The 13524-nt window shown below is 47.2% G+C and overlaps 2 protein-coding genes across 3 annotated transcripts in view; one reads left to right on the forward strand and one right to left on the reverse strand.

Annotated features, from left to right (window-relative positions):
* SCRN1 (secernin 1) overlaps positions 1-7758 on the forward strand; it is a 58209-nt gene extending 50451 nt beyond the window's left edge. Inside the window, exons 7-8 of the mRNA XM_059933673.1 lie at positions 1340-1520; positions 3622-7758. Coding sequence (XP_059789656.1) covers positions 1340-1520; positions 3622-3780 — 340 coding nt within the window. The 3' untranslated portion in view covers positions 3781-7758. The remainder of the gene's footprint in view (positions 1-1339; positions 1521-3621) is intronic.
* A 3060-nt stretch (positions 7759-10818) lies between these two features.
* The window catches only part of WIPF3 (WAS/WASL interacting protein family member 3), a 90795-nt gene continuing 88089 nt past the window's right edge, over positions 10819-13524 (reverse strand). For both annotated transcript variants that reach the window (XM_059933674.1, XM_059933675.1), the window contains exon 9: positions 10819-13041. In XM_059933674.1, the coding sequence (XP_059789657.1) occupies positions 13018-13041 (24 nt within the window). In that variant the 3' untranslated portion in view covers positions 10819-13017. The remainder of the gene's footprint in view (positions 13042-13524) is intronic.

The raw sequence follows: 13524 nt of genomic DNA on the forward strand, positions 1-13524 counted from the left end.
CCCAAGAGGTCACTCCTAGTTACTGTGGTCTCTGGTCATGCTCCTCAGACTTGGATGTCATCCATCCCCTGGGGACCTTAACAAGCAGGTTCCGTTCAGCAGGACGGGGTTGGGGCCTGAGGGTGATGCTGACGCTCAAGTCCAAGGACACAGTTTGGGTGCAAAGGTCATGGGTTTCCAGTTCTTTGCAGGTTGTGGCATAGTGAAAATGTTTGTGTGGCACACCGGCAAGGCTGCTCTGGCCGCCTCAAGTCCAGGCATCTCGGGGCTGAGGGAATCAGCCTCCCAGCTCACTTCTCACCCACGGGAGGCACCAGTTAAGAGGAGAGGAAATAACCCAAACCTGAGCCATACACATGGGGTGTGGGTGTGTGTCTCATTCTCTCCAATTGTTATTGCAGGTGCCTGCGTGGTGTGATTGAAAACAGGCCACCCTTGGGGCCCAGAGGTGCCTGTGCTCTGCCAGGAGCACCGCTTTGATCCAGCCGTGTTCTTTCTGGGTGCAGAGCAGGGAGAGTGAGGCTGTCTCCCTCTAGTGTTACTGTCAGCTGTGGTCACCACGGACCCCGCTGGCCTGGGATCCCAAGATGCGGTTTCTTAGACACATGGCTGTTTTGGGGTGTGTGCGCGTCTGGGGAGACGTGTTGAAATGTCCCCAGGTATGCACAGGTGCGCACACACACACACACACACACACACACACACAGAGCCATGTCCCCTAAGACAGCCCTCGTGCCAAAAGAGCTGAATCAAAGAGTTCTTGCGTCAGCCGCCTACTATCCCCTCAGCCACACTCTCACACAACCAGACTTCTGTCTTCTGTGGTGTGCCCTCTCTGGGGCCCCGGGATTCTTTCTTTGTCATCTGTCTTAATCTGTCCCACCTTGAGTCTGTCAGAGATATTCCAAACATTTTCAAATAAGGTAGAACCTAAAAAAAAAGGATGAGGTCTCAGACCCTGCCTTTCCAGGAGACCCCTTTCCGCAGAGCACGGTGGAGAAAGACCCGCTCAAATCGGTGGCCCATTGCGCCCTTTCCTCAGAACACTGTGTCTGTTTGCCTTCTTTCATGTGACTGAAAGGGGCTCTTGAATGGCCTTCCCAGAACAAAGCCAGTCTGTTTTGATGTCTCCTCGCTGCAAATAGAAGAATTTGCAGCTTATAAACGGCAGTTAGTTCTACTAAAATAGTTACTAAAATATGCAGTTGGGTCTCTCCCGGCAGGCACCCGCCTGCCACCGTGAGCTGGCCCAGGAGATGTTTGCTGAAGGAAAGGGCAGCCCCTGGTGTCCTCAAGCCCCAGGCTTGGTTTGGCTGAAGTTCCTCTCCTTTCTCTCCAGGTCCATATTCAAGCCTTTCATCTTTGTCGACGATGTAAAACTCGTCCCCAAAGCACAGTCTCCCTGTTTCGGAGACGACGACCCTGCCAAAAAGGAGCCTCGGTTCCAGGAGAAGCCAGACCGCCGCCACGAGCTGTACAAGGCCCACGAGTGGGCCCGGGCGGTCCTGGAGAGTGACGAGGTGAGCCTGGCTGTGAGCCCCGGGAGCGGGCGGGGTCCCTAGAAAGGAGGCAGGACGGCGGTTAGCAAGCTCGTCATCTTCCTCCTCTCCAGCAAGTCTGCTTCCAGAAACCCAGGCTCCCGAGGCCCCTGCTAGAATGCTGGTGGTAGTTGTTCCTCCCAGCCTCTTGAAAGCCAGTGAAAGCAAGCCTCTGCTTTTGATGGATGTTATTCTAGAACTCAGTGGGCTAAGAATCTCCCTCTTTTACTTACTGTTCACCTGCAAATAACAGAAACGTGCAGTACTAATCAGGAGAACTGCTTTTCTGTTGTCGAAAATTCTTTGTATACTTTTAGGGGTAAAAATGTGTACGTAACGGCAGCACTTTAAAGATGCAATCGTGTTGTGTTTTAAAAAGTTCTGGAGACGGATGGTGGTGATGGTTGCACAGCAATGTGAATGTCTTTATGCCACTGAACTGTACACTTGGTTAAAATGGTAAATTTTGTTATGTATATTTTTTCATACAAAAAAGTTTTGTTTAAAGTTTCTAGTTTTAAAATAGTTATACTTCAAAGTGCAGCCCTCCCTCCTCCACCCAAAGTTCTGATTAATAAAGTTACAAGACATCAATTCAAACAAGACAAACACTCAATATATGCCCACAGCAACCCTTAGTGGTGGACTTTCATATAAAATCCAAGCCTCTATTTGGCTGAAGGGAGAAGGAAGGAACATGGTTGTCAGATGCTCATCTGCTTCCCAAGCATTTATTTAACAACTTGCAAAGTTCCGATTTGTCCTGAAGAAAGTGACATCTTATAGGTAAATTGGTGCGTGCATTTTGCGTGGACTGGGTGAGCTTATTTTCTTAACATCCAGCACGGTGGACTCTCTAAAAAGGATAGCAAGAAAGGACAGCAGGAAATCCAAGTGAATTCAGAAAGTATCTCTGAGAAGGGTAGTCTCACTGTTTATAGAACTTGCTCTTCTGTGCCCCAGAAATGACCATTCTGACGTGTAAAAGTCGCAGTTGTTTGACATCTTCCCTCCCTGCCAGACATTTCCCTGGAACCATGAGTGCTACCGCTGCATCACACAGAGTTCTGTCCAGGGCTGCCCTCCCTGGTTGCTGACTGTTCATGTTTTCTAGGTGGACGACAGTAAGCCCGAGCAGGGGGGAAATGTCACTCCCCGGTGCACAGTTTTGTGGCTCTTTGGCAAACGAAGGCAGGGGTAGAAAGGGCCGTGTTTTCTGAAGTATCCTACACAAAATTTCAAAGAGATGAGACTGATGAGGCTGGGTGGGCTTTGAAATTTGGCAATGACCATTGGTTTGAGTTAAGGCAGCACTAGGAAGTGGTGGATGGGTGGTGACAGCGGCTTCTCTGTTCTGGGACTAATTGGGCAAATAAAAGCTTCTCATCATCATCCACTGTAAATGAGCGACTGCCACTTGGAAGAAGAGATGTCACCCCCTCAGAAAAAAAGTAAATCGGGGATAGACATGCCATGTGATTATTCATTGATCCATTTATTCTTTCAAGAAACATTATTGGGAGTGCCTCCTCTGTCCCAGGCAGGAGGATAGAGATAAGCCCGGGTCTCCCTCCCTGGGAGATCGTGGTCTAATGGGGGACACAGGTAAGTAGACAGACCATCGCAAGACAGAAAGAGAACAACCATGGCAGAAGGAAAGGCATTGGATGGGGGGGAGCCTAGAGGAAAGGCGTTCACGGAAGCCTGAAGGTGGGCGCAAGCTGACCGAGTGTTGAGGGGAGCAGGGTTGCCTGTGCCGTGGCGAGAAAGAGTATCATGGGCTGGAGGAATGCAGCTAATTTTGGTCTGGCTGAAGAGCAAGGAGATGCGGGAGGCGTGGCAAAGGCGAGGCACGCTGGAGCCTCGTATGTTACAAAGGGCCTTTCCCAGCGTCACTCAGGAGTCTGGATTTTTATCCCGAAGGCAAGTACTCCAAGCAGAGCAGTGACCTCACCGCACCTGCATTTTAGAACCATCCCCGTGGCAGTCCCGCGGGGAGCAGATTGAATGGGGCGGGGGGCAGGCCCTCCGGGGGGCTTTCAGTGTCCATTGCAATGACCCCCGCTGTTTCTGTCCTTCTCAGGAGCAAGGTCAAAAGCTGAGGAAGACGATGCTGGAACTAGAGAAGCAAGGTCTGGAAGCCATGGAGGGAATCCTGACCAGCAATGACCCCCTGGACCCCACCGAAGTGGGAGATCTCTTCTATGACTGTGTTGACACGGAGATTAAGTTCTTTAAGTGAAGTAAGCATTCCCTTTCCCCTTCTTATTTAAAATTTCCCACCTTACTAAATTACCAGCAAAACAAACCGCTCTCCTGTCCGAGTAAAATGAGAAAGTTCAGATGTGTTAACGTCACACTGTTCCCTAGTGTTCTGCCTCGGATCTCACAACGACCCCTTCTTCTGCAACATAGATCCCCTCCTTCTGCAGTGTAACATGTATCCCATTTGCCTGTTGTGCGATTGTATGACTGATGGTGGATTTTAAGCTGCTCTTATTGTGTTTCAGTGAAAATGGACACATTAGCCTTTTCATGGGGGGACTAGAGTCCATCAAGCCTTGAAAGACAGGCTCCACTGCGCCGAGTTTGAGGGGAAGGCAAAATCTTTTGACGTCTTACTCTTTCTCTCAGTAGTGGTTTCTTTCTGGTTAACAAAAGGCATTTCTTTGGCCCAGGGCTCTTGTGTGTGTGCTCGAGGGAGGCTTCAGGCCTGGCCTCCCTTCTGCTGAGCGCAGGCCTGTAATGCAGAATGTCTCCAGCTGTGTCTTCTGAGAGACAAAACAAGTGGGAAGGAATAAAGGGGGCTCCTCTCCAGGCCCAGCTCCATCCCGATTCCTGTGATCTGAAAGAACCTGTGCACCGCGCTCGTGTGCGGTGGACCCACAGACAGCTTCCCCGTGCCGTGCGAGCTGGAAGCTGCCCACTGTAGAGGTTCAGAGGCAGCTGTGCGTGACGTCCCTGGATCGCGGCGTGGCTCTCCCATGAGGCACGGGGCTCTCCCTGCACGGCCACTCACCCGCCGCACGGATGTGCGTGTGTCTAGAAATGATTCTGGGCCTGGTTACCGCCATCTAGTTTAGGATTAATTAAATGGCCCTGCGGCAGAAGTTCCACCCCATGAAGCTGCAAATTTCTCAGCTAATGAGGGAAAGAAAAGGAGAAACTCTTGGCTGTTTAGATTCCAGTTAAAGTAGCTGGAATCTGAGCAGCCACCCCATTATCTCAGCAGAGACTTTAATTAAACTGATTTGTTTCCCATGTTGTGGGCGCATGAAGGATTTGACTTACCAGCAGAGCCCAGGAAAGCATGTGAGGAAGACCAGATGGGCCCAGCACGGGGAAGACAGAGGGCAGGAAGGGGACAGATGGATGGAGAAGCATTCGGCTCCACGGTGACAGTCCCACCCCCGCCCTTCCTACCCAGCCTGTTATAGCCCCCAAAGCTGTGGAGGAGGCACCTGGCTTTCCCTAATCCTTCCCTTTATTCCTCTTGCCCTGCATGGCCCATTGGCTGCCTTCAGACCGGTAGCTGAAGTGGGCAGGTGCTGGTGGGGGGTGGGGGGGCGCTTACTTCCAGCTACTGAAACTCTCCACCACTCTTAACATGGAAGGGGGCAGAGATACTGAGAAGTGTGTGTGTTAATACAGCAGTGGGAGGGAGGACAGCGGCTTCATTATGCAGCCTCACCTGTCTTCATCACTGATAGGCATTTCCAAATGGAAATACTGTGAGTGTCAGTAGTCTTGGAAGTGACTTCGAGTTAGTGACTCCTTGACTTCTAACTTGACTCCTTCAAGTTAGAAATGCCTTGATAGGCATTTCCAAATGGAAATACTGTGAGTGTCAGTAGTCTTGGAAGTGACTTCGAGTTAGTGACTCCTTGTCAGCTGCAGTGTATCATATGCCATGAGAGCTGGAAGGGACTTGGGCCCCATACACAGACGTGGACACTGAGGGTCACAGGTTTTACTGGAACAAATCCTTTTTTCTACCAACTCCCCTGTAAGGGTGTAAGCGTAAGAGCACCGTGAGCTTTCTGCCCAGCAGTTCTGCAAATTCTGTATGTAAAATCACTAACTACAAGTGGTGAGAGATGGGAGGAATATTTGTGCTGACAGAGTTAACAGCAGCTGTTCACGGTGACTTGCGGTTGCTGAGTTTTGTCGGGGTTTGGCCTGGGCTCTCACTGTGGGTGAACTTAGGGTGTCCTCTTAGGTGGTGCAGCCACTCAGAGTGTCTGTCTACAGCTGCTGAGTGGGGAAGGGTGAGGCTTGGGGGTGACATATGTACCTCATCCCCTCCCAAGCCCACCTGCTGAGTGCTTATTTAAAACAAGATAGTGCAGAAAGCCACTCTAAAATTTCACCATGTGGAATCCTCTCCCCCTATTATGGAAACATTTCATCAGACCTGGCATGTCTGAGATACCCAGGGTGATTAGGGGTTTGACCAAAAGAAGTCTAGTGAGCATAAATTACACAGAGGCCTGCTTTCATTATTATGGGCCAAGCAAAGGTCACGGATAACCCAGCCAGACTTATGCCATTACCCAGCGATTGTGCAGTGGGAAACATAATGGCCACTTCTGTTAGAGACATTGACCTTATTCCAGCAACCCAAAGAAGGGCCAACTCTGAGAGGTGTCTTGGCTGACGCTATACATCACAGTTGTGATGCCACTGTCTTACCACTAGAGGGTGTGGCAGTCCTTTCATGGCAGAAGTTAAAAGGGGCTGGGATGCTTCCATCAGGCTGTACAGAGATGTTCTCTGTACAGTTAAAACCTGAGTAATAGCGGTGGACAGATTCTTTGTGCATTGGGATGCGAGGGGAAAGACAGGAAGAGAGCAAAGAGCCTGCTGATGTGGCTATACTCACTTCTAGTGACATATTAACAACTTGAAACATGTAGTTGGATTTTGAGTACGCCATTGCTGGGGGATGTTTGTTTTTAAATGCTCCTAACAGACTCTGCTTTTGAAAAATGCTTATCATTACGTGGATAATTTCTTGACCAGGGATTGCTTTTCTAAAGGCAGTATGGGGAAAATGAATATTCAAGACGAACGATGAAAATAATGTTTAAAGGTTGGCGTGTAAATAGCTTCCTAAAATACCATTTGTGTATCCATTAAGACCTGGGGGAGGGGGAGGGGGCTGTGTATGCCTTGTGCAGAAAGAAGACATGGCCGTGAAGGACAGAATCTCTCCCCTATCCCCGCGCCCCATAATCAAACATAAGCTAGTTAGTCTTGGCTAGTAGATGGGATTTACCACTCATCCTCTGAGGAGGGGCAGAAACTCCAGTAAAAGCAAATTAGCAAAGCAGAAGTAGTACTCTTTCATCCTTGGAGGTGGTTTGGAATTTTAGGTAGACTAAGGATATACTTGAAATTATGGTAATTCTTTAGTGCCCAATAACATAAGACAGTGTTATTGTTAGAAAGAGTCTTTCTTATAAGCTGTCTAATAGAGAAGGTGTATGCCTATTAGATATTAGCAGTGAAGTTCCTTCACTATCGGGTGGATTATTAGGTATAAAAAATAATTATCAACCAGGCAAACTACTTTGCTTCCTGATGTCATCCCACATGGGTCCAGGTGTTACACAGCTCTGCCCAGCCCAGCAGGAAAGCCAGGTGGGACCAGCGTGTCTGTTATGAAACCACTAACAGCATTCTTGACTGAGGAGCAGTCAAGTCATTTCTGGGGAAGGTCTTCAGCTGAGCTCTCAGCTTTTGGGAGGAAGGAGGGAGGGGAACCCACTGAGCTGGCCTTTCTCGTGTGGAGGGGGAGGGGCGGCAGGTCACGTGCACCAGCTGACCCAGCAGTGCCTGTGCTTCCTTGTAGCCCTGGCATTTCATTCCATAGGGTCCTAGGTCCCAACTTCCCCTCCTATGGTTTGTGTCAAATGTGCTTTATCTGATTGAATCCAAACATCCCGAGATGTCACATGCCGATTTCTCGTGGGGATGAATACGTACATGTTTGCAGTCATGTTGTGAGAAGTCAGATGTGTGAGCTGGAAAATGCTAGGGGCAGGGAATAATAAAAAGGAAAACCTTTCTGCTTCCTGCAGTGGGAACTGACCGTGTAGTCTTAATAGCCTTTTGTACACATATCTACAGACCAGATAACTTCCCCAACCAGTGCTTGCCCTTGGAATTGTCTCTAAATACATCAAGCATACAATAAAAAAATACTGAAATTAATGTCTCTTGGCCTCTTCTATCTTGTGTTTCATTAATAGATGTGGGCATTGGCCACAACATAGAAAATGTATGAAAGGGGATATATTTTATGACTGGAATCTTCGGAAAACCCAACCGTTCAGCGTTTTCTCCATTTATGCATTCTGTGGATAAATTCACTCGTTAAAAATAAACACAAAACCATGATATACCACCTCACACCCCATCAGGATGGTTACTATCAAAAAAATCAGAAAATAAGTGTTGGTGAGGATGTGGAGAATTTGTAACCCTTGTGCACTGTCGGTGGGAATATGAAATGGTGCAGCTGATATGGAAAACAGTATGGAGGTTCCTCAGAGAATTAAAAATAGAATTAGCATATAAGCCAGCAATTTTACTTTTGAGTATATACCCAAAAGAGCTGAAGGCAGAGTCTCAGATATTTTTACACCCATGTTCATACCAGCATTATTTACAATAACCAAAAGGTGGAAGCAAGCCAAGTCTCCGTCAGTGAATGAATGGATAAACAATATGTAGTATATCCAAGCAACGGAATATTCAGCCTTAAAAAGGAAGGAAATTCTGACACATGCTACAACATAAATGAACCTTGAGGACATTATGCTAAGTGAAATAAGCCACTCTCAAAAAGTCAAATATTATTTGATTCCACTTTTATGGGGTACCCAGAGCAGTCAATCTCATAGAGGCAGAAAGTAGAATGGTGGTTGCCAGGGGCTAGGGGGGAAGGGGAATGGGGAGTTACTGTTTAAGGGGTACAGAGTTTAAGTTTTGCAAGATAATAAAAGAGTTCTGGAGACTAGTCACACAACACTGTGAAAGTATTTAACACGACTGAACTGTACCCTTAAAAATGGTAAATTAAAAAAAAAAAAAAAGGTAAATTTTATGTTTATGTGTATTTTACCAAATTAAAAAAAATCATCAGAATGGCTGGTGCCGTCTATGCCGAGCATCTTTATTTTAAAGCCATAGAAGCTCCACTAGAGGAAAGGATGCCACTTAAGAAAAAAGCCAGCTCTTCCCACTCTTGTGACCTAGAAATGCCAGATTGCTTCCATGATTTTGTCTCCACGTGACAGGCAAAATGCAACTGAATGTCTGTTCATGAAAATAGGACTTAGTTACCAGCAACGTGACCTGTGTCAAGGTCAGAGTAGATGATGGCCCCATTTACATGACAAGGAATTGCTGACTGTTTAAACTTTATTCTCAGCTCTTTTTCATAAACTGTAAACTCTTGCAAAGCTCCAAGGTAACACAGCATGTATCTGTTTGCTAGGGCTGCCATAACAAAGGACCACAAACTGGGTTGCTTAAACAACAGGGATTTATCTCACAGTTCTGGAGGCTAGAAGTCCAAGATCAAGGTGTTGGCAGGGTTGGTTCCTCCTGAGGGCTGTGAGGGGGATTCTGTCCCATGCCTCTCATGCCTCTCACCTAGCTTCTGGTGGTTTGCTGGCAATCTTCAGCATTTCTTGGCTTGCAGAAGCATCACCCTAATCTCTCTTTTCATCTTCATATAGCATCCTCCCTGTGTATGTGTCTGTGTCCAAACTTCCCCTTTTTATAAGGACATCAGTCATATAGGGTGGATTAGGGGTCCACCCTACTTCAGTAGGACCTCATCTTAACTTACATCTGCAACTCTATTCCCAAATAAGGCTACTTTCTGAGGTATGGGGTGAGGACTTCAAAATATGAATTTTTGGAGGACACAGTTCAGTTCATAACAGAGCAGGTTCATGAAGGATGCGAAGCCTCCTGGGGCACAGTCTGAGAACCTGGAACATGCTTCTGGAGTCCATAGCCCTTCCCATTAAGTTGCTCCCCTCGCCCCTCTAGGCACCACCTCTCCCACCCGGAACTCCATCAGGGGTGCCTAGAACTATGGCCACTTCACCTACCCCTACAGTCAGTGGCTTTAAAGTCCATTCTCCACTTTGTCGATTATCTTGGGCCATCGCATTTTTTCTCCACTCAGATGGGCCCTTTTGGTCATGAAAAAGCTTATCTGTGCTTCTACTAATAAGACAGCAGATAAAACAAGTCAGGTTCTCAACTAATTCAGATGCAAAGTGTGTAGCAGCTAACTTTGAAATTACTTTCTAGATGAGATTTATTTCAGGAGCATCTGTGAATTTTAATTACTGCTCTCTCCTTTTACCCAACAGCAGAGCTAGTGATCTGAGCAGCTCAGCGAACATCTGAATGGAATGCCTGGAATGCAGCCAGCGAGAGCTCTGTGTGTGACTGGATGTATAATAAGCAAACCGCTTGTACCCAAGTGTGTGTGTGTGTGTGTGTGTGTGTGTGTGTGTGTGCGCGCGCACGCATGCATGCACTGATACCTTGGTCTCCTATGACCCGACGGTTAAAGGCTAGCCCAGGGGTTATGTTACTCCATCTTCACCAGTATATGCTTAGATACATATCTATGCCCCCATTTTACCGATGAGGAAACTGAGGCATAGACTGGCTAAAACTGTTACTTCCTTAAACTTGTAAGATGCAAAATCGAAATTCAGATCCATGTTTTCCCTTAAGCCAACTTACCTATCAGGTAAACCTCATCTCCCCTGTACCTCAAGACACTGTAATGAAGATGGAGATGATTACTGCTCCATATAGGAGATTTTTTGAGGGTTTGCTTAGTTGAGGTGGCAGTGCTCAGTGCACTTTAGGTTGAGAGCTATTCCATTTTAACACAAGTCAGCGTAATTTGTAAACAATACTCTGCCCATTTGATATTAATAAAACTGAGTAAACATAGTATTATCTACTTTTTACAAAATGCATTTGAGAAAGTTTTTCCCTTGGTTGGTTTTCCCAAATACCCATTTGTTTAGTTAGCTACAAAAGCCAGGAAAACATTCTGTAGTTTAGTTAGAAAGTTCAGCTCCAAAAAGAAAGGCCCCATCTCTAACACAGAATGTTACAGCAAGTGTTGGGTCCTGTGTCAGTACCCTGTATGAGCCCTTCTAATCCTTAAAAATGGTTGGCTTAGGTTGGTGCTGGTGACCATCGATAGGCTTTAACGAGTGAACAGCTAGAAGCGTTCCCACTTATTAAAGTTTATTAGATACAAAGAAATGAATCTGCAGAGGGAACATCAATAAATATAAAATACACGTGAAACACTGGGGGAGTCACAGACCACAGCGCCAGCAAGAATACGCGAGGATGGGAGGGGCGCTACATTTGAGTTTGTGGTCCAGGGGTGAAGGATTTGTCCTGCCGGAGGCTGGCACTGTGAGAGTTCAAAGGGCGAGAATTCAGTGATGGGTCTGGAGGAGGGACGTGATCCCAGGTTCCTGAAATTTCTCCCTAGTTGCAATTTTTGGTTTCTCCTCATTCCTTCCCTCTGTCCTTGAATGGTTTTATTTTGAATTTCCGTCCCAGCGGTGCAGAACATTAATGTGTAAATACCTCATTAGGGCAGGCAGTCTACTCTGAAGGTGGAACAGCCTTGGTCTAGCGCCTCCTTAATCATGATCATTAAAACCCTTGTAACTATTCTGTACAACTGAGAGAGAGGTGGAGTGGATACTGTAATAAACAAAAGTTCTGACCTTCTGGAAACCTTGCAGAACCAAAAAAACAAATCAGGTATGCCCATAGCTGATGACCTGCAAAAGCTTCTTTTCCATTGATTTAGCTGTTACAATTTGGCATGATTTATTCCCCAGGGAAGGGAACCTGACCTCGCTCAGTGGCTTCTGTCTGGAATGAGAAAGCATAACAATGATGGAGGACACCATCTTAGTCTCCACTCCAGACAGCAGCTAGGTGGTGTAGTATCGTGTTTGCCAAAACACTCCTAACGGTCTACCTTTCATGGATGGCGTGTTCCGGGCATTACGTCCTTGAGGTGTGAGTGCATGAGTGGGCTATTTCAAAGGAAACTTATTTTTCACTGCTCTTCTCACTTCTGCCTCCCTGATTTCCTTTAATCTACAGCTATTTTGAGCACAGATGAGGGATCAGTCTGTTTCCTTCTATTTTCTCTCCTTCCTGTCACAGCTTTTCCACCAAGGATGGGGTCATGCAGCAAGCAAAAACACACTGCCATTCCCTTGCCAGCTCCAGAAAAAGGGTGTGAGAGGAGCGGTCACAGGTCACAGCCAGTCCTGACCCGGTCCACAGTCAGGGCTGGCTGAACCCACACACTTCTCCCCACCTAGAGAGGTGCCACCACAGGGACTGGGGGACTCTCAGACCAATTAGGTTCTCTTGGGCTCAGAAGGCAGCTAGGATTTGCCTGATGGGTGGCTCCAGGCTCCCTAAGGGTGGGCGCAGGGCACTGATATTTGAGGCAGACATTTCAGAATACATTTCAGTCTATACTTTTCCGTGTCACGTTTTTCACGAAAACCCTGCACTCGGGGGAGGAAAAAAAAGAGCTCTGAGACAGAATTAGGAATTTACTCATGATGACTTACACAGGTTTCTAACTTGCAGGGAAAATACTGAAATCTCATACAGCTCACCTCACCTTGTCTGCCAGGATGAGGCTGGGGACTTGGAGAGACAGGAGGAACACCATGCAGACTTGGGCACGAGGGGCCGTGTAAACAGTAAGAGCATTGGCTACTTGCAGGATCATTCAGACACAAAAGGGGCCCTGTGGTCGGCCTTGGAGAGGCCAAGCCCGCTCTTGCCTTTGATTTGCGTTACGTTTACATTAGGCAGCAAAAGAATCCCTGTACTGCAAGACGGGAACGAGACGCGGCATCTCGTTCACTGGAGGCCGTGTGGCGACACATTACTCTCTGTGAGCCGCGTCATTTATAAGGCATTATCTGGTTTGATTTTGCAGTTTGTGTGATGAGACTAGAAAATCATGCCAATAAGAAGCTGCTGTGGATACTATGACTTTGGGAAACTAAGGAATCTTCTAAAAATGGTTCCGAATCCAGGGAGGGCCAGCCTGCATGCGTATTTACAGTCATGGAATGGACACTCTCTGGTGGGGACAGGGCTCTCATCTGTGCTGACAGATGAATGCCAAGACGCATTTTAAACAATGGAGAAATGATGTGTATGCTTTTTAAATTACTCAAATAAAAATCGACTATAATACTGATTTAAAGCCTGTGCAAATCACGTATTTACAATAAATAAATGCTCCATGCAGAGCCTGTATGTCAACTGAATTACAACTTGAGAGTGGTGAGGTCTGACGTTCTCCTGGCGATGTCCACCCCGCCATATGGAACCCCAGGTGGCTCACAGGATGTTGGCTTCATCTGTCTTCTCACCAGAGTGTCTTTAGGGATAACTGTGGAAAACGACAGTGTTATCAGGTGGGGTCAGAAGACTCACAGCACATAAATGACACACTCCGGGGCCGGGCAGTGACGCTTTCCCTCATGCATGCAAGGCTGCCAGGGTCTGATGGTCCCATCATACGTAAGGTGCTGATTTTCACACAGGAGGTCGTGGGTGGAAAAGGAATGAAAGTGTAGCTTGTGGCAGGTGGGGACCTAATCCCATCAAAAACATTTAAGGGATCAAGCACCAGCAGACTCACTTGACGGGAAGCTCAAGAAAAGCAAAGAACTTGGTGGCGATCCCAAGAAAAGGCAACGGAAAACAGGGAAAGGGTCCCAGGCTTTCAGATTTCAGGGCTCCCAGCCGTGCACGGATCACTTGGGCTCTGTACCCATAAAAGAAGAGCACCCCCAGGGTGCTGTTCACCATGTCTGGAACCCCTTGACTTCTCTGGGCGATTGCTTTTTGCCTCACTGAAGTGAAAATGAAT

Source organism: Balaenoptera ricei, chromosome 9 (assembly GCF_028023285.1).
Source record: "Balaenoptera ricei isolate mBalRic1 chromosome 9, mBalRic1.hap2, whole genome shotgun sequence".
NCBI lineage: Eukaryota > Metazoa > Chordata > Mammalia > Artiodactyla > Balaenopteridae > Balaenoptera > Balaenoptera ricei.